A 25,258-nucleotide genomic window follows, 5' to 3' on the forward strand; every position below is an offset into this window, starting at 1 on the left:
TTTTCATGGGAAGGAAAAGATAAATTTTAGTTTAAAGATCATAGTCAATTTTGAAGGCATAAAATATCCTCAAAGCAACTTTTTTAGGGATAATTACTCAGTATCAGAATCTTTATAATTCTGAAACTAGAAACAGGGAATTCCAAAGTTGAATTCCAGAGACTGGAACAGGTCTTTTCATCTTGCAGTTTGCAGATGAGCTGATAAAATCTGAGAAACTAAGCAACTGCTCAAGTTTATACAGCTACTTAATGACAAAAGCAGGATTAGAGGTTAGGCCTAAATCAAATCTCTCTATATTATTGAATGATTCCCAAATATCCCACATAATTTACTACCAATGCATAAAATCATAAGGCACCATAATGCACTGACATATATTATTTGTATCATCATCAGTAAAAGACATTTAAAAATCTATTCCATTACCATACAACCCTACCACTGATGCAAAAGTAACCTCTATAGGGGCTTCCCTGGTGGCGCAGTGGTTAAGAATCCACCTGCCAATGCAGGGGACACAGGTTTGATCCCTGGTCCGGGAAGATCCCACATGCTGCAGAGCAACTAAGCCCGTCCACCACAATTACTGAGCCCGCGAGCCACAATTACTGAGCCCGCGAGCCACAACTACTGAAGGCTGCATGCCTAGAGCTTGTGCTCTGCAACAAGAGAAGCCACTACAATGAGAAGCCCACGCACTGCAACAAAGAGTAGCCCCGGCTCGCCACAACTAGAGAAAGCCTGCATGCAGCAACGAAGACCTAACGCAGCCAAAAATAAATTAAATAAATAAATTTATTAAAAAAAAAAAAAAAGTAACCTGTATATAGACTTCTAGGCTCTGCCAAAGGTTAAAGCTGAAAAGTAATGGGCCCACTGGAAAACAAAATTCTAGTAAGCATCATGCTTAAAAATAAAAGTCTACGTTACTTTTTTTAAAAAAAAGGAATGTAGGAGTCCATGCTGCTAATAAATGCACAAATATTTATGCCATGTGCCAACTTGTAGATGTGGAGAGAGTGCTGGAGATGGAATAATGACCATTTTCAATGATTCTAGAAAAGAAGGACCCAGGCAAGAATCACCAATGAATATGAAATCTAAAGGAAATTTTTGAGGAGGAGAAACATGTTTGCATGGCCTCAAAGTATCTCCCCCACCCCCAAAGGCTTATCGATTGTAAGAGAAAAGTTCTAACTACAGTGGAGAAACCAGCCAGCCCCTTGACTGGGTGAAAAAAATTCGCATCATAATGAGGGGCAGATGGACATACATCATGCACCTGCCCATGGCATGACCTGAAAGGACACGACATCACCAATGTCACGTTCTGGCCTGGAATGCAAAACCCGCAGCCCACCATGAGAAAACATCAGACATACCAGACACTGTAATATGAGAAATATTCCATTAAAAAATGAGGTGGCAGTGTTGTATAGTCTTCAAAAATGACGATGTCATAAAAGGCAAAGAAAAACTGTGGAGCAGTTCCAGAGTAGAGGATAATTAAATGGCATCCATGACCCTAGACTGGATCCTCTACTGGAGGAGGAAAAATACTATAAGGGACATTATTGGGCCAAATGATAAAAATAAAATACAGATGGCAGAGTAGATAAAAGACTTCTTTCATGCATAAATTTAATGAAGTTGATAACTGTGATAACAAAAGGCCATGATATAGATAACCTACTCTCAAAGAGTTCAAAAGAATTATATGTGTGTATACGTGTGTGTGCATACATATATATACATATATATGTATATGTATACACACACACACACACACACACACAGAGAGAAAGCAAACAGTACAGCAAATAGGGCAGGAGGTTAATACTTGAACACAGGCAAAGGATCAACTGGAGTTGTATGTATTTGTCTTATTCTTGCAAATTCCTATAAGTTTGAAATTATTTTCAAATAAGAAGTTAAAAAAAAAAGCTTAGAAACATTTTCATTTCTTTTGAGGGAAAACTTGAGACAGCATTAAGTTTACAGAAATATTCCAACTTAGGTTGGGGGGACTTGGAAAAAATTACCAAGCTGAAAGCAAGGAATTTCATGTTGCCAAATCTGTGCTTAACGTTAATGGTAGCTTTAACTTCCTATCTAGAACAATAAACTCACAACAGTCCCTAGGCTGGTGGTGAGATGGAGCAAATCCAACCCACCGCAGACAGAGTCCGAGGACACTCACCAGGCTGGCCGTGAGCAAGGGCGCCGACTGGCCCAGGACCTGGCTGCGCATGCGCACGAGGTTGGACGTCTCTGCAGAGGTTGCCCAGGCCTGCCCCGCCACCGGGTTTGGAAGGAGGTACCTCCCTGTTGGAGTTAAAGAGAAGACAGTATGAGTAGCAGGCAGAATGGCAGTGCTTCCCTAGAAATGGCATCCTTCTTCTATACCACTTCTGCCATACGTTGCAATTACATTGATTTATAGCAACTGGAAGCAAATTGTTTTAATTAAGTTGGGAGATCTAGTTGCAAGTTCTGACCCCTATTTTCCAAATAAACCCAGGTAAACCTCTTCACCTCCAGCATCTGTAGCTTCTTGTTACTGTGCTGAGGATATATATAAGTATACAAAGCATTCTTACCATCGTAGATATAAACATGTGCATTTACAAATGTACTTTTAAAATATCTAATACAGAAAGTGATCTAGCAATCAGCTAGAAAAGTGTCTACAAAGATCATGACCAACAAAAGGAAGAGCTGTAAGTCTTTCAAGTTGAAATGGGGCTGGTGCCCCTTTCTCCCAGCTTCTCTCTCTGAAGAACTGGTGTATATCCAACCATGTCCACAGGACAGGTGATGGTACCCATTTGCATAAATCAGGACATTAATGTTAGTGTAGGTTCACTGAGCAATTTCTATCAACCTTGAACTCTCACATATATGTGTATATCTTTAAAAGTCAAACAGCTGAACCAACTCACACTGTATTACTTCTTTAGTACATGGATTAGACTAGTTATCCACACATAAGATATAAGCCTTTAAGTTAGGAGGGACATGAATATTCACATAGTAATGAAGCTCAGTAAAAGCAAAGACCATGTTTGATTTTTATCTGTAGCACAATGAGTGGTCATGCTCATTAAATATTTGTTGAATGATGAAAGAACAAATGGGTACGTCTCTCCCAATAAACACGCGAAGACAATGAAAAGACGGCAGGCCACCCATAGAATCTCATCTACGGGCTGCACGTGTGGGGACTCCAGCTTTGTACCTCCCAGAATTGTGAGGGACTGCAGCATGTGTGGCTGGTGGCCCTGCAGCAGAAGTAACATTCGTGCCCTGGATTCTCCCCAGCAGATCTGTTCCTTGTAAAAGAACCCCCCTGTCTTTCCTCAGGCATGCACTTAACAAGCACCCACTGGTTAATAACTGCTGAAATACATTAACTAGTGTGAAAATTCATATTTTATGGCAAGACAAGAAAAACATAAACATAAAAAATTTTCTCTGCCCTTTGGCCTCCTCTCCCCACTCTACTGTGCATTGTACATCTGCATTACGCGTCAACCAAACCTCTCCATCAGCAGGAATACCTGCTCAACCATAAACAGCAACATTCTCCTAGCAACAAGACAACTCCTTAAAAGATAACATTCCTTCTGAATCTTGTAAGGGGCTGCAATGACCCATGACCCACTACTCACCTTGTCCTTGCTGATCTGGATTATGCAAACTATCTATATCATTAAATGTACAGACCTCTGTCTCTAGAAATCTACATAACTGTGCTTTGACCTCTAACGGGTAGAACAGTTCTCAGAACTTTCTGAGAGGCTGTTCCCGGGTTATACTCCTTAATTTGGCTTGAATAAAGTTTTCCATTTCTTTCTTAGATCAACTGATTAATTTTTTCATTGACACTAGTTTGCTATTAGTCCATAGGCTAACTGGCAGTACAGGAGCTAGGGTCAGCTCCCATCAACTGTCCATGTTAAGTCGTCTAATGCTGGGACTTCCCTGGTGGCACAGTGGTTAAGACTCCATGCTCCCAATGCAGGGGGCCCAGGTTCCATCCCTGGTCAGGGAACTAGATCTCACATGCAACTAAGGAGGCTGAGTGCCGCAACTAAGGAGCCCACAAGCTGCAACTAAGACCTGGCACAACCAAATAAACAAATAAATTTTTTTTTAAAAAAAGAGGTCTAGCGCTCTAAGTGCTTTCGAAAATTTGTATTTTAATTGCAAAGGAAAAATATGTCATATTTTGCCAAAATTGTTCCTTTACTCTCTTATTATATAGCAAAAGCACAGACTCTAGAGAAAGCTAGATCTACTTTTGAGATCTTGACCTGTAGCTCAGTGATATGGGGAACAAAGTGAGTCAACCTCTCTTGGCCTTGGTTTTTCCATCTCTAAAATGGAGAGCATAGGGCTTCCCTGGTGGCGCAGTGGTTGAGAGTCCGCCTGCCAATGCAGGGGACACGGGTTCATGCCCCGGTCCGGGAGGATCCCACATGCCGCGGAGCAGCTGGGCCCGTGAGCCATGGCCACTGGGCCTGCGTGCCCGGAGCCTGTGCTCCTCAATGGGAGAGGCCACAACAGTGAGAGGCCCGTGTACTGCAAAAAAAAAAAAAGGAGAGCACAGGATTGACTATGTCAAGTTGTTGAGGAGATTAGCGGGTTTTTTAAGTGAAGCACTCAGTACATGTTAGCTATTTAGCCATAACAGCAGTAAAAATGACAAGTATCTTTTTTGCTTGGGTTTGGTTTCTCTTCACTCTCAAGTAGTAAATGTAAATATATATATATATTTAAAGATCACCTATAATCATACCAGGGAAAACCACTGTCAACATTTCAGTAATTTTTCTGCCAGACTTTCTTTCTGTAACCTGTATTTTCTTGCAAAAATGGGATCATACTTATTTTTGTCACCTGCCCACCACAACCCCACATAATAGATTGTGATATTTTCCTAGCAAATAAATACAGCAAATACCAATTAATTGAAGCATAAATGCTATCACTGAAACTTCAAATATAATGATCCTCTGTGGTTCCAGTCACCATCTTGAACCACTCATATATATTTTTATGTGCAGGATGTGTTACATTTAAAGTCTAGAATTTTAAAAATTCTTTTCTTTGCCTTATTTTGAAACATAAACTAAAAGCTGGACTAACAGGGGTTTTGGTAAATTGGCCCCCTTTAGACCCCAAAGCAGGACATTAATAAAGAAGGGCAGGAAGACCACAGACTGCATTTAGGAATGCCAACATTAGTAGTACAAGAATAAATGATTTCTTTAACATAGCAATAACTCCTACTATCTGAAAAACATTACTTGTTAAAAATATACCAACCTCTAGTCATCAGAATCAATAGGGTTTCCCCCACCTCCACCCCGGTACCTCCTGTGTCTTTCCCTATATTTTATATTTTATATATTTTTTGGTTCATGTTTCAGAAAAGGCCTGATAGGAGGTATAGAAGCTACATGATGTCAAGGTTTACATGATGGAATGAATCTACTCTGGCCTCACCAATGCTCTGCCCCAGATGCTTCATTTTAAAGAAAACTTGGGGTAGAAACAAAAACACTAGAATTTAATATAATCATGGAAAAATTTGAAGGGCTAACATTTTAATTCATTAAAGAATTCTGTAAGTCACTTTTTTTATTCTTTTAGTAGAAAATAATTATTAGACTATAACCCTATAATCCCCCAGAGATGAAAAAATAGGTATTTATTTCTGTATCCCTAGGACCTGGCATAGTGCCTGGAACTTAGCAAGTGCTCAGAAAATGTTTGTTGACTGACATGCAGTTAAAGAACACTATTTGATTAATACCTGATCAAGTCTAAACAGGAACAATAAAACTGAACAGATGATTTTCTTAAATTTCATTTGTAGTATACTATAATAGCTAAAATACATTGAGGACTTACTATATGCCAGGCACTGCAACATCTTAACCACCCTTTTGGGTGCTAAGTAATATTACCTCCACGTTAAAGCCCAGAGAGGTTACATAATTAGACAAGGGCACACAGCTAATAAGTGGGCAAAACCAGGATTCTTACTCTGAAACCCAGATCCCACCACAGGAAAATATTCATCAAATATGCTTAGGTGAAAAAACAAGTTATAAGACAGGATAATTCTATATTTTAAAGTAAATAATATGTATTTTTCATACTATTTGAAAAATAATTTTTCAAATAAAAATTATTTTCAGAAAATTGTCTGAAAAGATAGGAAATAGTAGCAGATAGCATTAAATGAGATAATGCACGTAAGGCACTCAACCTGGGACATGGAAAGTAGTCAATACACTATAACTCTTCACGTTATCCTGAGAACTTTACAGTTCCATCGACGCATCCCGACCACCACCACCACCACCACAGCAACGATATAAAACATGGTAATGGGTTCTTAGACCAGATCACAAAAGAAAGAAAAAAATAATGACTAGGATTAAAATAAAGACTAGTATTTCTTTGTGGAAAGGAAGTAGCAAATTCAGAATTGACGTTATCTCTAGCAGGGAAAATGGGGAATAGGTCCAGGGAGGAGTATTGCTGTAATATTTTATTGTTTAAAAAGTTATCTACAGGAAATAATGGGATCTATTAGTTGAAATTAAAAGTTTAAAGTATTATGTTTTCACTTGTAGTTTTTTTTTATTTTAATTAATTAATTAATTTACTTTTGGCTGTGTTGGGTCTTTGTTGTTTTCTCTAGTTGCGGTGAGCAGGGGCTACTCTTCATTGCGGTGGGCGGGCTTCTCATTGCGGTGGCTTCTCTTGTTGCAGAGCATGGGCTCTAGGCATGCGGGCTTCAGTAGTTGTGGCACACGGGCTTCAGTAGTTGTGGCTCGCGGGCTCTAGAGCGCAGGCTCAGTAGTTGTGGCACACAGGCTTCGTTGCTCCACAGCATGTGGGATCTTCGCGGACCAGGGCTTGAACCCGTGTCCCATGCATTGGCAGGTGGATTCTTAACCACTGCGCCACCAGGGAAGTCCCTTCACTTGTAGTTTTAATAAATTCAGTATTAATTTTTTTAATATATCTGAAGGATGTGGCAAATATTAAGCTTTGATAAAACTGGCTGTCGGGTATGTGAGGTTGGGACTAAATTATTCTGCATTAATTTCTGTATGTGATATTATATAATATTGCTTTTAATGATTCCTATCAAAAAAATGTGCTGCATAATCTAACAGGGCAAACTAGCCAGGAGCACATTCCCTCCACTCCTCAACATGGTAGCTCCTCAGGCCGCATCAGGGAGGGGTCTGGGCTGGGGAAGCACGGAACCAGGGAAGAGGTTCCACGGAGAATGGGAGCAAAAGGGAACCATGAGAACCCTCATCCTGGTCCCAACATAAAAGTCACAACAGCTGTGACTGGTAGATGCCCCCTTTCTGAAGCCAGTGGGAGGGCAGAGCAAAAGCAGGGACAGCCCTGAATAAATCCTCAGTGCAGGCGACCCCTGCATATGCTAGCATCGCTGCTCCATGAGCCAGGGCATGCTTCAAGTGGGAAGCCAGACTCTGGACAGATCCAGAACAAGCACTGGGGGAGGGGACTCAAGGAACCAGAGCCACGTCCCTTCTCTTCTCTCCATACGCGCCAAACCACACTTTGAACCTTTCCGTTTTGTTAGATCTCCCAGAGCACTTTCAAGCAAGCCGAGACCATGGTCAATGGGACAAGTATGCTGTCTTCTCTGAAATCACTCAGTCTAACTTGGCCACATACGTTTTTGGGTTTTTTTAAACATCTTTACTGGAGTATAATTGCTTTACAATGTTGTGTTAGTTTCTGCTTTATAATAAAGTGAATCAGCTATACATATACATACATCCCCATATCCCCTCCCTCTTGTGTCTCCCTCCCACCCTCCCTATCCCACCCCTCTAGGTGGTCACAAAGCACCGAGCTGGTCTCCCTGTGCTCTGCGGCTGCTTCCCACTTGCTATCTATTTTACATTTGGTAGTGTGTATATGTCCATGCCACTCTCTCGAGGCCACATACGTTTTATTTGTTGCTATCTCATGTGTAAGTCTAATCTCGGTAACAAGACCACAGGTGTGCCTGGTCGAAGATAAACAACGTCAGACACTACTTAAAGTGGTAAGGACAGGTTTTAATCAGTAATAACCACTGAATAGGGAGAAAGAGTCCAGCGTGGACTCTACTCGTCTTCGATTGGTACAGAAGTAACTGGGTGTTGTAACAGGAGAATGAGGCAGTCGGGCAGGCAGCAAGAGAGGGCTGGGTGGAGCCAGGGAAGGGAACAACAGGAAGGGTTAGTCAGTGTAACTGCGATCAGGCCAGCTCTGTCTGCTAGCTGGCAAGGACCGAAGGCTGGATTCTACCTTTCCACAGAGACTGGGAGACAGAGGCCCTATCTGTTGGCAAGAACAAACAGTAAAATTTTTTTGGTAGCCTAGAGTTTTCTGAGGCAGGCACTTTAAGGGGATTAGGGTCATCCTAAGGATGTGGCCTTGAGCTGTTAGAGACTGTTAGTGTTTTTCGAGTCTTTGTAGGCCAAGGTTGGGGGGCCTAATTGAGAGAGAGGGCTCTGAGGAGCCTGGTGAGGGTTTGGTCAAGGAGAGACTTGGTCAGTCTTCCATTTTTTTGTTACTTCAACAGACCCTAACTCATGTTCATTAACAGATCAGTTTTTTTTTGTTTTTTTTGTTTTTTTTTTTGCGGTACGCGGGCCTCTCACTGCTGTGGCCTCTCCCGTTGCGGAGCACAGGCTCCGGACGCGCAGGCTCAGCGGCCATGGCTCATGGGCCCAGCCGCTCCGCGGCATGTGGGATCCTCCCGGACCGGGGCACAAACCCGCGTCCCCTTCATCGGCAGGCGGACTCTCAACCACTGCGCCACCAGGGAAGCCCAACAGATCAGTTTTTGAACTCAGTCTGAACTAACGTTTGAACTTAGCCCATATACTTATCTTATATGTCTTCAAACCTTCATACAAGACATAAAGCTCCTTGCCAATAATGGTAAAAATAATTGCTCTAGTTAGGCGTGACACAGAGTCATATTGCTGAGTGCCTATTCTGACACCCCAAACTGATTCCATCACTTATTCATGAACTTCAAGCCTCGTGTTCCTCAGCTGTAAAATAGGGGTAAACTTATGGAGAGGTTCTAAGATTAAAAAAGAAAATACATCATACAATGGGCATTCAATACATATAAACTTAAAAAAATAAGAAACACAAAGAGATATGCAACACATGAGAGACGACAAGGTGAGCAAGAAATAAAATTCTGTTAATTATTTGGAACAAATTATAAAATTAGGAAGCATTTATATACGTATGTAATGAAATGTTTATCGTCCTGTCATGGGTTAGATTTTAGATATCATTATTCTTGCACAAGTCTCGTCTGTAGGAATCATATGAATGTTACAAATTAGAGGGTCTGTTAGCACAACACATGGGATGTTTTATTCCTGCCTGGACCCCCATTAGTGTTAATAGGGAAAAGAGGACAACAGATGGATTTAAGGCAGTCATTAGAAGGCATTAGCATTGTGCCATAGTTGGTAGTGATTACATCAAACTTTACACAAATTCACTTTCTGATGACTACCAAGAGCCTCTAAAAAGTGTGTTGCTGCTATATTCATGCATCATTTGCTGCCTACAATTTGAGAAAATTAGCATCTGTCAACTGCATTATTCAGCTGCACAGGGTGGAAATTAATGGACAATACCATTCCCTCTTTGTTGTAGGAGAGGTAAGCTTGCCTAGCAATCTGGCTGCTCTATTTTAATACCACATCGAGCTTTTTGTTACAACTGGAACTTTGATCAGTTCTGTGTTCTTTGGAAACACATTGCTAAAATTCCAATAAGCTTATTAAAACATTTATTAGATACTGTCTACTGACATAACTAGAAATTTAAAGGCAATAAATAGAGGTCCATATGAAAGCTGAAATCTGTTGGCCAGAGTGAAACAAGAATTTGTCAAGCTTCAACCACAGAGCTATGGGTTATTGGAATGGGTTTTTTATACTGGTTATTGTTTCTCCTTTGGTCACAGGGCCTCTACTTAACAGAATAAGTAGAAATATCTCCAGCCATTTATATATGACAATAAGTAGATTACTAAGACTCAGATTGTGACTTGGTCTGCCGAGGGTACATATGGTCTTTTTCCTGGAATGGGTTTTCCTTTGTTTTCATCCTGAATTTCAAAATAACAAGAAGCAAGACCTCCATAAAGAGGTCTTCAAATGTGAGATACATGCTTTCAACGCACCCAGAAGCTTAAAGTATCCCTCTGAAGTACAAAAATATCAGGTCAGAAATAATTTCAGCAGAAATTAAATATAGCCTCTGGAGACCTACTTTGTCATTGAAGAATAATGGTTCCTACCTAGATTTAAAAGCTTCCAGTAAAAAAGTTCCTTATCACCTGAAATGCAATATAGATTGAGCAGTCAGTCCATGGTCTTACATTTTGGGTTACCTCTCTTTTTTTTTTTTTTTACTGTTTTTCCACTTAACATTTTTACTTCTTTATTTATTTATTTTATTATTTATGGCCGTGTTGGGTCTTCGTTTCTGTGCGAGGGCTTTCTCTAGTTGTGGCAAGCAGGGGCCACTCTACATCACGGTGTGCGGGCCTCTCACTATCACGGCCTCTCTTGTTGTGGAGCACAGGCTCCAGACGCGCAGGCTCAGTAGTTGTGGCTCACGGGCCTAGTTGCTCTGCGGCATGTGGGATCCTCCCAGACCAGGGCTCGAACCCGTGTCCCCTGCACTGGCAGGCAGATTCTCAACCACTGCGCCACCAGGGAAGCCCTGGGTTACCTCTCTTGACTACAAACAGGACATCAACGACAACAGAAGACCCAGGAACTACATAACAAAGCAGTCTTGAGAAAGGGTTTCTGGTGCTCAGTTATACATAAGAACTCTGGGAAAGCTTGTTTATCCCTCTAAGGTCGCCACCAGGAAGAAAGGGTAGCTGAGGTGGTCCACGTGTTGCCCTCAAGGGTTTTGGCGAGGGAGGAGGGCCCACAGGAGGGAGGGAAATAGAATGGTGCCAGCATCACAGAGGCAAGGGGCTAGGGACAGAAAGAACAATGGGCAGCTGGCACCGTGCTGGTGCCATGAGCAAGCAGATGGGGCCACATGCTCACATCTCTCATCTGTTAGCTTTACCTTTGGGCTACCAGGCTGCTGCTGACCTGAGCATCTACTTGAAGCTCTCACAGCAGCCCCCAGAAAGTTCACATCCACCACTAAAGTGGGAGGAGGGCCATTCCCACCACTTTACCTTCCCCACTGCCTACTAAAACCCCCCTTGCTTAATTCCACTTTTGGGTATATACACAAAAGAAGTGAAAGCAGGGACTCGAACAGATATGTGTACACCCGTGTTCATAGCAGCATTATTCACAATAGTCCAAAGGTGAAAACAACCCTAATGTCCACTGATGGATGAATACATAAACAAAATGCAGTGTATACAAACCAATGGAATATGATTCAGCCTTTGAAAGGAAGGAAATTGACACACGGATGAACCTTGAAGAAGTACTAAGTGAAATAAGCCAGATGCAAAAGCACACATGTCATATGATTCCACTTATATGAGGTTCCTGGAATAGTCAAATTCATTGAGATAGAGAGTTTAACAGTGGTTACTGGAGGGCTGGGGAGAGGGGGGAATGAGGCATTATTGTTTAATGGGTACAGAGTTTCAGTGTGAGATGATGAAAAAGTTCTGGAGGTGGATAATCGTGATGGTTGCACAACAATACGAATGTACTTAATGCCACTGAATTGTATACTTAAAATACAATAAAGTACAAATGGTTAAAATAGTAAATTTTGTTATGTATATTTTCACACACACACACACACACACACACACACACCCTCCCTTGCTTAGCCCAAACCACCATACCTTCTATAGGAAAAAATGAGCGAGTCCTTTTTGTTGTCCAAAGGAGGTATCCACAGTGAACTACATCAGCACCTGCTTTCACAAATTATACTTAAGCTCTCCAAATCATTCACAAGTCAGAGGAACTGAGTTTTTCAAGACCCCTCCAAACTTTCAAAGTGGAGAAAGCTTAAAGACCATGATAAGTCACTGGCAGAATCCAGGCAGAATCCATGAGTCAGCAGCCATCACCCTACAGTGTACTCCATCATCATGAAGATATTCCTCTTTCATGCCCCATTGCTCAACTCTAAACATCGGTTCCCGCATCATAGTGGCTGTTGTGCTCACAGGCAATTACAGCCTCCCTTTATTCATCTTCAGCTGTGCTACTACAACACAGAGACATGGTCCCTTTCATCTTCCCTCTCACATGGGTGACTGACTTCCAATTTCTTGTCCCCACTGCAAAAGAATAACTATACCTAGACAGCATCGACAATGCTGCTAAATCATTCTTCTTAATGGCATAAATAAATATAGTTTTGGAAACCAACAGATTTGTGACCAGGGAGAGCTGAAGTTCACTGACTCCTATATTGAGCTGCTATTCTAGCCTTAAAAGAAAAAGTGGTGTGTGTTGACTCACACAAAAAAAGTCCAAAGCGTAGGCTTGACCCCATGTCCTTGAAGGCATCACTGCCTACTAGCCAGGGATCTCCAACTGACAAGGAAACTGAAAGATGAATGGAGAGAGGACACATGCCTTTAGGGAGGTTGGCTGTCAGAGCACAGTGACACCAATGGGGTATCAAGTTCGGAATCAAATTAATCGCCCAATGCAGCAGTCTCTAAACTGTTTTGCTGCTAGACTCAACTCCACCAGAGATACCCAACATCACTTCTTAGAATATTATCAGCAGCACTGTATATTTAACATAGAATGGCAAGGCAATATTACTAACCACAAGGACCTGAGGACATTGTTAGGAAGATGCTTGAAAAGGTAGGACAAAGTTAGGGGGATGCTTCAAAAGGAAGCTTGTAGCAAGCAGAGCAAACAGCAGATGCTAACAGTTTCGGGCAATCCCAGACTGACTGGGTCCATGACAATTATTTCACGAAGTCTCTAAAGCCCAATTCCATACCGTGAGAGAGCTAGGGACTGTGGAAAAATACCAGAACAAACATGTCTACCATGCAGAAATCAAAGCCGCTGGACACACCGCAAGGCTATGGAGCAGCATCTCAAGCTGCCGCTGCCACTGTCAACTGCAGCTTTAAATCAAAAGTAACATTCAGAGTGAAATGCGCCAAGATGATTCAACGGGATAGTGGTCTCTTTACCCTGAATTACAGAGAGCCACCCTGTTACCCTTGCCATCTAAGGTCAAAAGGGCAAAAAATGCCAACACGCAGTCTATTTTTAAATGGAAACAATTCAAATCTACACTTACAGAGAAATATATTTGGCCTCTCTTTTCTTTTCCCTTAACTTTTTTTTTTTTTTTTGCGGTACGTGGGCCTCTCACTGTTGTGGCCTCTCCCGTTGTGGAGCACAGGCTCCGGATGCGCAGGCTCAGCAGCCATGGCTCAGGGGCCCAGCCGCTGCGTGGCATGTGGGATCTTCCCAGACCAGGGCACGAGCCCGTGTCCCCTGCATCGGCAGGCAGACTCTCAACCACTGCGCCACCAGGGAAGCCCCCTCTTTTCCCTTAACTTGCTCTTAAAGAAGAAATATTTCTTCTCACCTACCAAGATTACCAAATTCTAATAAGGGAAGATATTAGGATCATATGAGTTAATACACGAAACAGAGCTTAGTAAGCTTCAGTGTTCCTATTATATTTAGTACGTGCACTGCTGCCTTTCGGTATACCAACACCCAGCCACTTCTCCCATTCTGCTATGAGACCCAGCCCTCGCCAGCAAGTCCCTCTTGCACCAAGACCACCAAGGTAGTCTCCCTTCAAGGGGTGATTGTATGGATTTAAAATTCTTATCAAAAAGTACAGAATGGTTTGGCTCTAAGCTCTAGCTGTACAGACCAAAGGCTAATGTGACAACTGAAAATTGATTTTTAAGGAAGTATTAAGTAGAGCTACTCTAATGAGAACATGGTAGCAAGAATCTGACACCAAGCAGCATTGCCTAGAATGTGTGAGTGAGGGCACCCGGGAGCTGGGTGGGGACGGTGTCTAAGTGACACCAGGCACAGGTCAGAGCGAACATCTGCAATCTCGCCTCCCTCCATCCTTGTATTGAAATATAATTCAGCAGAAAGAATTGCTAGATATGTCTAAAGCCCCTGGGAAATGACAGATATTGATGAATGCTGTTGGGAAGATATATGGAAGGAAATGGCAGATAAATAGAACCATTTTTTCTCAGTCATTTTGCGGATATGTGGAGCAGCTGTTAAACGACCTGTCAGCTCCCCGCGCTCTCTTCCTCTGTCTCCTTCCTCACCCCCATCTGCATTCTCTACACCTTTCTAAACCCCCCCGGAGGACCACTATCTTGCCCTCTTCAAAATAATCATCAAGCGAGTAGGAGTCATCTCCTCCTCCCCCGTCATAATCTGGCTGCTGAACCCAGTTAGTCCAACCCTTTCCAAAATGTCATTCTATCCTAACATGTTGGCTGCCCCCTGTGGATCCTGGAAAGACAGCTGACCCTTGAACAACACAGGCTTGAACTGCACAGGTCCACTTATGTGTGGATTTTTTTCAATGGTCAACACGCCAGTACTACACGACGCAGAAGGGTTGAACCCGCAGATATGGAACCACGGATGTGGAGGAACCATTGATAGGGAGGGCAGGCCTTAAGTTGTTTGTGGATTTTTGTGTGTGTGTGTGGTACGCGGGCCTCTCACTGTTGTGGCCTCTCCCGTTGCGGAGCACAGGCTCTGGACGCGCAGGCTCAGCGGCCATGGCTCATGGGCCCAGCCGCTCTGCGGCATGTGGGATCTTCCCGGACCAGGGCATGAATCCATGTCCCCTGCATCGGCAGGCGGACTCTCAACCACTGCGCCACCAGGGAAGCCCTGTTCGCGGATTTTTGACTTCACAGAGGGTTGGCCTCCCCAACCACCTTGTTCAAGGGTTGTTCAAGGGTCAACCATATGTTCAATTTTTAAACTCCTGAAGTGAAACTACTGAATTCAAATCCATTACCATAAAATAAAAAGCCTGACTACCACCATGTAGTGGCTTTGTGACCTTGTTTACCTCTTAAGCCTCAGTCTCCCATAAATGCTCTGTAAAAATGGACATGATTGGGCTTCCCTGGTGGCGCAGTGGTTGAGAGTCCGCCTGCTGATGCAGGGGACACGGGTTCGTGCCCCGGTCCGGGAGGATCCCACATGCCGTGGAGCAGCTGGGCCCGTGAGCCATGGCCGCTGGGCCTGCGTGTCCGGAGCCTGTGCTCCGCAACGGGAGAAGCCACAACAGTGAGAGGCCCACGTACCAAAAAAAAATAGAAAAAAGAAAAAGAAATGGACATGATTGACCAACCTCCTGGGGCGATGGTGAGGACAATTGAGGATGTACACAGACAGCTTGTCATACCATCTGGCAAATAGAAGGCCCACAATAAACAATGACTTATTATCCCCTCTACTTTCCATTGCTAAACAACTCTTCCTGGCAAGAGCACTCCTCCTCCATATCGTTCTCAGGCTGGATCAAATACTCTCCAGCTCAGGGCCCTTCGGGGTAAGAGGCTCTCATTCCCTTCACCAAGTGGACACAAGAGCACAGAGTGGGAAACCAGTCAGACAGGGATTTGCACCCTGGTTTCACCATCTATTAGCTGCGAAACCCTTGATAAATTACTTTCCCTCTCTGAGCTTCTATGTCTAGACCTCTAGTGATGACGATCATAGGTAACACACACCAAGTGCCCAGCACAGTGCTGAACACACAGTGTGTGTTCCGTGGTGGCTCAGGTCCCTTCCAGGATGCTTTACCCATTTTGGCATCATTGGCATTGAATCTACAACCAGGGACGTTACTAGCCTTACCTTCCCCCTCATTAATCACCTGCTTCTATGGGGCTGCCTGCGTATAGGGTGCCATCTATTTCTGTACATAATATGCTTTCCTACATTGCAAACTCAGTGTCAGCTGGGACCGTATCTCATCTGTCTTCGTAGCCCCACATCACAGCCCAGACACAGAAGCTACTGACAGTTTACAGGATCACGTACTTATGCCTGTGCATATTAACTCTCCACTCTGTCTCTCATTTATATTTCTCCCAGGGTTCGGACTTTTTCATTTTTGTTTAGTTCCCCATTGCCTAGAATGTTCAAATGTGGTTCAGTTGTTTGTTTTGTAACCATAGCAATAGTGGAAAAAGGCTCAGCGGCCTTAAACTTGATACAAGAACATGGTATCACTTCTCCTGGCTTTTCTCCTGGATTTTCTCTTCTAAAACCCATCTCCAAAAGAGTCTGACACAGCCACAAAACACTGTGTATATCCAAGGCCAACTGTTTAACCTGAGTACATGTGAGGACAATTTGTACTTAGTATCTTACTTTTTGAAGAAATTATGAATCCTACTCAGTAACATTCTTTTGCCCACTAAGACGCTTTGATTGACACACCCAAATGTCATTGGCATCCTGCGATGCTAAACACTTCTGACAACTGCCCTACATCTAAACAGTTAGGACAGAGGCCAAGGAAGAATTAGGGATCAGGAGCTTTCCAAGAGAAACAAAAAGAATAAAGGCAGCCACAGGGGCATAAAATAGACTCCATATGACAGTCGAAGCAGAAATTTCCAGACAAGTCCAAACTTCCTAACAAGTTCTCTAGCTTTATTACAAGGAAACGTCTATGTACAATCTAATTCACTTAATGGTATATTTCCATATATATTTCTTTGGAATAGTTCCTAGTTTCATGTAAGCTTTTGTTCCAAACAGATTCCAAATTCTTCTTCCATAATGTCTATGTGTGCCCCCTAAAGAACATATTATTTTTGTCTTAAGAAATCTTTGTTGATACTGATTAATGAATAAACAGGAAATCTAGAACAAAACTATACAATTTTTTCCCCCAAAAGACTGCATAGTAGATCTGCTCCAGCACCTCCAAATGGCAATCTGTTAAAATGCCCTATTTCCGGGGTGGGAGATCTCAATCAAGGACTGTATAATCCTTACTAGGAAAGTTAATGTCCACTCTACCTGGTTTAAAAGCAACAGGATCTAGGAACCACTGTTATCCAAACTATAACCCTGTGCCTTGAATTAAGTTCTAACAAATCACTAAATGCCTTGCAAAACATAACATTGCCCTTGTTTTTAAGAAGAGAAAATTTTAAGCCAAGATTAGCATCATGATTGCCTCAAGCACTGCTTGGAAATTAATGACCAGTGTAGGGATGGAATTCAACCTTTCCATTTCTGGTCTCTTATGTAGCCCCTGACTTCTGAAAGTTCAGATGACATTAAGTAGCCTTGAACTCCAAGATCAGTGCCTCATATCTTAAAGTAACAGTATCACTAGGCTACTTAACATTTCTTTTTAGGGAATTCAGTCATGCTTATGAGGAAATCAGTGTGCTCTGGCACTCAGGTAGGGGGCAGGTAGCTATTGGGTTGTTCGAATCATCCTCCAATCATCCTCCAAATAGTCATCTCTCAAGATTGAGAGCCTGATCATTTTCTTCTAGCCATTCATTAAATGCATTTAATCTCCTACTATTTGAATCCACCGAGAGCACTGTAACACAGACTTACACACACCAAAGAGTATCATACGTCATATCTGCTTATAGTTGTCCACAAAGCTGGTCCTGTCTCCAAGGTGACTGCAGGTAAAGGGGTGGAGGGCGGGGAGCATGAGAAAGGATAGTGTACTAATGTCTGTGTGTAAGACCCCTAGCATCTTGCCCCTCATGCCATGCATGTATTTATGAGACAACATGTCTGATAAAGCCTCAGTACAGAACCCTTCCTGTAGTTACTGATAGAGTTGCCAGTTTTCACAGAACTACAGGATGCCTAAGTAAACTGGAATGCAAATAAACAGGATTATGTATACCACAAATATTACACTGTACGCGTCAATGCTAAAAATATTATTACCAGTCTCTCTGAAATTAACATTTAACTTAGTGTCATGTATTTTATCTGGCGACCCAATTCACTGAGCACTTAGGATTGGCAATGCAGGAGGCTTTGCTTTGAGGGTTCAAGGAAAAGGTCCTCAAGGAATTTATAAAGTAGTAAAAGGGATGACAGGTCCACAAATAATAGGAAGTTAAAAGTGATCCATCCTGGAAGAGGACAATGTAAGATGGTAGCAGGAAGGAGAGAGTGAAAGTATAGCTGCGGAAGTGATGTGAAGGGGTTTGAGATGGATCATGAGCTTCACCTCGTTGTTTTGTACACCGAGCATGGGGGTCTCATTGCTCTGGGTTTGTGCATGTATCACCTACCACCATGTTTATATTATTTATATATACCAGTGCAGCCAAAAGCTAGTAAAATGGAGTAGAAACAAAACAACAACAAAAATGCTTTGCACTGAGACTCCTAGCAAACAAAGCAAAGACAGAAACACAGTGGGATACCCAGCTCTCATTACTTAATAAAAGAAAGGATTCAAATTTGTCAGACCACACAACCTCTTTTTCCTCATTTTGAGCTCAGAGAAATTTGTTTTGGAGGTTTTAATAAAAGGGCAATAACATACATAATTCTCACTGTCGTCCAGAGTAATTTAGGGCAAAACTGCGGGCACCTCCTACATTATGGAACACTAAATAAAAACTGAGGGTGCAATGCTGTGTGTGCACACATACATGTGAACACATAATCAAAGTCCATGTATACACTTGACATACATACATGCCTCTCCTTTACAGGGACTTGGAAACTGGGAACTAAGGTACCTTAAGCAAAATTCTTACTCAAGTCTAACTTGGTGCACTGTTAATAATTTACACAGTGGTCATGACTCCACCTGTATTCTTATTCAGAAAAAGGGAAACAGATATTTAAATGGTACCATTCTCTCTTTTCAAAGGTTTTATCCACCAGGGATCAAGTCAACAAGGAGTTAAAAAGCAAGGAGGTGGGGGGCTTCCCTGGGGGCGCAGTGGTTGAGAGTCCGCCTGCCGATGTAGGGGACACGGGTTCGTGTCCCGGTCTGGGAAGATCCCACATGCCCCGTAGAGGCTGGGCCCGTGAGCCATGGCCGCTGAGCCTGCATGTCCAGAGCCTGTGCTCCGCAACGGGAGAGGCCACAACAGTGAGAGGCCCGCGTACCGCAAAAAAAAAAAAGCAAGGAAGGGACTTACTTTCAGCTCTCCCTTCAGGCCCTGTTGGGACGCAGGGGACTGAGACAGTACTGTCAAAAAACAGAGAAATGATCTGGCTAGGCAAACACAAGAAAATAAATTTAGCCCCGACAATATGCATTGATTAAGTACTTGAATGACAATGGAACATGACAATGACAAATGCAGGCTACCGCCACCAGAGTCATTAATACATCAGAAACACTAATTTTTACCAATCTTTAAACATCCCGGTTGGTGGCATTTGCATTTCCTTGCCTACTCTTTTTTCCTGCGGAGATGACAAAAAGTCAGCTTCATTTTCAGTTTCCATCCAGGAAGTTAAAAAAAAAAAAGTCTACATTCCTGATCTTTGATTAGCCCCTGAAAATGAGGTTTTTTTTTTAATGTATGCTTTTTTTAAAATTTTTTATTTATTTTTGGCTGCGTTGGGTCCTCATTGCTGCGTGTGGACTTTTCTCTAGTTGCTGTTGTCTTCGTTGTGGTGCTCGGGCTTCTCATTGCGGTGGCCTCTCTTGTAGTGGAGCATGGGCTCCAGGCACACGGGCCTCAGCAGCTGCGGCACACGGGCTCAGTTGCTCCATGGCATGTGGGATCCTCCCAGACCAGGGCTCGAACCCATGTACCCTGCATTGGCAGACAGACTCTCAACCACCGTGCTGCCAGGGAAGCCCTGAAAATGAGTTTTAAACAAGAGATGGATGGCCTGGTGTGCTCAGTTTCAGAGGACAGGACGTCACTGCCAGGCTCCTCCAGGGGAGAAGGTGGGCTTCCTTGCTCAACAGTGAAGAAAGGATGTAAGTGTAAGGGGAAAAAAGGAAGGAAAACCAGCCTCTGCAAAGACTCCCCCATCCCTCATCTTGGTAGCTAAAAGTATTCACTATGCAAGGTCAAAGGGACCTTGAGAGTATCTGGTCCAACGCACTCATTTTACAAATGAGGAAACTGAGAACCAGAAATGAAGGCATAGCTACTTAGCGGTTGACTTGGGACAAGAATCTGGGCCTCAGATCCCCACTTCAGGCCCTTCTCATTACACCTCGAAAAATCAGTACAGGAGTTGTCGTGACGCTATCCCCACCCAGACAAGTCACTTGCTTTCCCATCTTTAAACCCCATTCAGTGTGACTCAGTTATTCCATTCTCCTTCGGATCTGCATCCCCCCCAATCACTGTTTTCCGGAGGACTTATGTGTGGTCCAATGTACTGATTCCAGTACGTGCGCAGTTAGCACCCACATGCACCTCTGTGCAGCTGCACTGCAGTTGGATTGTATATAAGAAAATGTCACCACGAGAGCCGGCTACCTATGTCCAACTTCCTACATGGGTTCCAGTGTGGCAGGAAATGGCAGCACCCACCTTGCCTTCCCCGACCTTACCTCCCCTTCCCCAATAACTCAAAGAGTGCTATAGGTGGGATTTAATAAATAGTTGATACTAATTTCCAATTATTTAAATTCATGTTTCATATTCTTAACTGTAATACAATCAATTCAACTTTCGTGGCTTTCTCATTTATGCTGAAGAGTCACAGGGATCTAAAACCACATCATCTCTTAAAGACAATACATATACAAAACTGAGAAGACAAGCTTGGAATCAGCATGCTTTTCAGAACCTACAAGTACACAACGCATGAAGGAGAGGAAAACCATGTCCTGCCATACCCAGGCCTCGGTCTATCCTATCAGCATTAAACAGATCTTCAGGGAAGTACTAGGAGAAAACTGGGGAGAAAAGAAGGAAAATGATTATACTCCTTAAAAAAATTTAACCCCTTGATAAAATGCTTTAAAAAAAAAAAACCTGAAATCAGTTTTCTATTCTAAATAAAATTTTAAGAACAAACACATTTTTGAGATATGGATTCAAAACTCATTTTTTTCAATCAGGAATAACAGAAGTCCATTATTTATAGAATCACCCTAGAACACAAGAAATAAGGCGGAGAGACAGAGAGAAAGAGAAACAGAGAGAGAAAACTGGGAGAGAGAAAAACTGTTTGGGGGATCCTAATATTCATACATCTTTGGTTTGTTTCTATTAAGTTTCTTCTTTAGCTTAATCGGTGTAGAGAACTTCCTTATATATTTGGATACATACAACCTTTAAAATAATGCTAGCAAAAACTTTAAATGACCACTAGACACTCTCTTCTTCGGAGTACTTGGAAGAATTTCAGTCACTTGGTTTGATCACATCCAACATACCCAGCCTAAGGTCAAGAAGGCCAACTTATTTTGCAGGTGATAATGGTTTAGCTGTATCTCAGTATGCAACTGATGTTCCTACCCTAGCCATCTTGAAATTCTGTATCACAATGATTTAAGGCCCAAGTTACCTTTTGCCTCGCAGAAGGCGCTTCAAGAAACTTAAATCAGGTCTTCCAGCAACAACACCTTCTTAATGAACACTCAGGACTAATTTTAAGTCCTTCAAATTCTATCTGGTACAGAACTAAAAAACGGATTTCTGATGAGCCGGACTCGCTGATGTAGCACGGCTCCGAGCACTCTCTGGAGCTCATGCACACATCAAAGCAAACAGCCCAGTCTCTCACCTGACTCTCAGTATAAGAGCAGCACATTCGAGTCCTCATGTCTTCATTTAGACTCTTTGCTTGATTCCCCTCTCATGCCTGACATCACCTCCTGGGATGCTTTCATTGGTGCCAAATGTCTGAAGGAGCGATTTGAGCTTCAAATAGGACTCTGCAGCCCAGCTCTGAACAAGGTGGCCACTTGGCAATTCCCAAGCAGCAGGTGACCAGGGGCCTGGGAACCACCAAGTGATGCTTCCCCGTCAGTGGGAGCAATGACTCATGGGTAAGCCATCTGCATGGGCGATGAGCTACAGCAGAGGGCCCCCCCGGACAGACAGCCACTGGGAGGCAGCGTCTGCCAAAGAAGCTGGCTAGCAGCTGCATGCCACATTAAGGCGGAGTCTCGGGAGATCTTCCTACCCTGACAAGGAGATACTACAAACACAAAATACATCTACATTGCCATCTTCTAATTAGAACACCTAGATAGCAAACAAAATATCCAGACTTAAGCTGACATAGGAACAGAGAAGACAGCAAGTGGTTTTAAAGGCTAATTAAAATCATGCACCCTCACCAGAAAGAAGATGCTAATGGATTTGCCTCTTGATCGCTTGGTGACTCAGAAAAAATAGGTAGAGACACTCTCCAGACTCATAAACCACTGTGGAGGAAGTACACAGTGTTACAAGTTCTAAAACAGAACACTAAAGCCACGTAAAAGAATTTCTGCCCCCAGTTATATGCTCTCAGAGTAGAAAATTTGTAAGTATTGAGAAATAGTAAAACAAATAGAAGCCAGATGTTTTTAAACCAGTAAAACCCTAAGTGCGAATTATCTAGGTTCTTTTTCCTGTTGGCCAAAAGCCTAAAATCCAAACTGAGAGCATCATTGTCTTTACAACAACTGTAAAGACCTTTACCCTTTAAAAGTTTTAAAACTTGCCAGATTTCGAAATATGAACATATCGGCCATCCTTCATGGGCTGGTTAAGTCGAACAGCCCACCCACTGCTCGGTCCACAGTCCCACCACACTTCCAGGCTCCCATGGGCTTTGGCCTTACCCCTGGAGAATCCCACACTGGGCACCAAAACCCCCTGACTCTTACACAGCTCAGCTCCACCCTCCCCATGGCTCTCCTGAGTGACCCTGGACCAGGTCCCTCTGCTATATTCTGTGGAACTGATGTTCCCAGTTCACAAATTTCCCTGGTGTCTTAATATTTCCCTCAAACATGTACACTGACTTCACTTTCAATTCATGATCACAGACCTTGAATGGGCTGTCAGTGCTTCCAAGAAACCCTACTACATTTATAGTCTGCCTTCCTATTCTCTAAGAACATTTCAGACTTCCTTCTCTAGTCAATTCCCATAGAACCCTCCCGAAGCCCACACAGATATCTCATAATGAAGAGACGTGAAGCCACTAAATCAATTAAACTACCTGCTTTTTTATGCAAAGAAAATTATTAAAATCACTGATCTGGAAAGGGAATATTTTAAAATTAAACTTATTTTGAAGTAACTGTGGGTTCGCATGCAGTTGTAAGAAATAATGCAGAGAGCTCCAGGTATCCTTTACCCAGGGTCCCTCAATGGTAACATCTTACAAAACTATGGTGTACAGTCACAACCCCGATAATGACATTGCTACAGTCAAGATATAGAACATTTCCACCACTGCAGAATCCCTCATGTTGCCCGCTCATAGCCACACCTATTTCCTTCCCATGTCTTCCTCCTTAAGTCCTGACAACCACTAATCAGTTCTCTACTTCTATAATTTTGTCATTTCAAGAATATGATACAGAAATGGAATTATACAACATGTAACCTCTTGGGGTATTTTTGTTTTGTTTTTGTTTTTTAACTCAGCCTAATTCTTTGGAGATTCACCCAGGTTGTCACGTGCATCACCTGCCATATCAGTAAACAAAGGATGGTGCAGCCATCAAGCCAGCAGCCACTGCAGCTGCCTCCCAACTGTGTACCCTGAGGGAATTCAGGGTGGAGAAAAGCAGGATTCTGGCCCTAGATAGTGAAGGTACATATCAAAGGAATGATTTCAGAGTCCAGACTCTTGCACCTTCCCATACACCGAAAAGAAAAGCGCTAAATTCATTAACTTGAGATGTGTGTTTTTCTTTAACTAACAGTAATCTTTGGATGTCCCTACTACCTGTTTTTGTTGTTGCTGTTTCCGAAAACTGTTAAATATCCTGGCTTCTTCCTTACCTCTTCGCAGCAGTTCCTCAGATCTGACAGGCTGCCTCCCAGGTTTAACTCCTCAGCAAGTCCACCGAATAAAACATAGTTCTCAACTTTTAGGTTGTGCTTTTTTTTTTTCAGTAGACAATTGGTAGTTTGTTCCTTTTTATTGCTGAGTAGTATTTCCTGGTATAGATGTACCTAAACTACCTGCTTTTTTTTTTTTTTTTTGCGGTACGTGGGCCTCTCACTGTTGTGGCTTCTCCTGTTGTGGAGCACAGGCTCCGGACGCACAGTCTCAGCGGCCATGGCTCACGGGCCAAGCCGCTCCGCGGCATGTGGGATCTTCCCGGACCAGGGCACAAACCCTCGTCCCCTGCATCGGCAGGCGGACTCTCAACCACTGCGCCACCAGGGAAGCCCTAAACTACCTGCTTTTGCATCCATTTTCTCCTCCTTCCTCCTGTTACAATGAAGGAAGTACCTCTCTCCCTACAAAGGCCAACAATTTGACATGTGCTCCGGATACCCTGCCAGCTGCTTCCACAGCACTTGACTTCTCTGGTTATCATCTCTTTCTTCTGAACCATCCTCAACACCTTACAAACATGCTTGCCTGGTTCCCACATTACAATGGTCCCCTCTGACCCCTCATGCCCTTCCAGCTCACATTCGTTTCCTCTAGTCTCTTATAACTGTACAACTTCTCAAAAGAGCTATCTACACTCTCATCAACACATCAGCTACCTTGAAGTCCTTCATTACTGTTTGCTCCTAAGCCAGTTCACTCTAGCTGCCATCCACACTTCAGCACCCTCCTCCTCAAGGTTTCCAGTGACTTACACTGTTGAATCCAATGACAACTTCTTGTCCTCATCTTATTGTCTTAGATGAAGCCCATCCTTTCCTTCTCAAAATATATGACTCTTGCTTCTGTTACTGCACAGTCCTACCTAGACATTCTGACTTAACATGCCCCACAGGCATTTCAGACCTAACATACTGAAAACTAATCACACCCAATTTCTTTATTAAAGAAATTAATAAATCTATTAAAACCTATTTAATAAACCATAAACCTATTAATAAACCATATTAAAACCTATTTCTCAGTCTTCTCTGATTTTGTAAATGCCATGTTTCCCTTGCCTCTTGTGTAGCTGGACTCAGAGGGCCACAGTCCAGCAGGGACCATACTTCCTAGCCCTCCCCCAACAGCAGCACCAGCCTTGAATTTGGCTCTGACCATGTGAGAGGATCTTGCCAAAC

The 25,258-nt window shown here is 42.9% G+C and overlaps 1 protein-coding gene across 2 annotated transcripts in view; it reads right to left on the reverse strand.

The window, feature by feature from the left end:
• The window catches only part of MAST4 (microtubule associated serine/threonine kinase family member 4), a gene marked incomplete at its 5' end in the record, with an annotated part of 585,767 nt that overhangs the window by 374,906 nt on the left and 185,603 nt on the right, over positions 1-25,258 (reverse strand). For both annotated transcript variants that reach the window (XM_082620666.1, XM_082620667.1), the window contains one exon: positions 2,204-2,328. In XM_082620666.1, the coding sequence (XP_082476792.1) occupies positions 2,204-2,328 (125 nt within the window). The remainder of the gene's footprint in view (positions 1-2,203; positions 2,329-25,258) is intronic.

The sequence above is a fragment of the Mesoplodon mirus genome (genome assembly GCF_964341445.2).
Source record: "Mesoplodon mirus genome assembly, chromosome: 5".
Taxonomy (NCBI): domain Eukaryota; kingdom Metazoa; phylum Chordata; class Mammalia; order Artiodactyla; family Ziphiidae; genus Mesoplodon; species Mesoplodon mirus.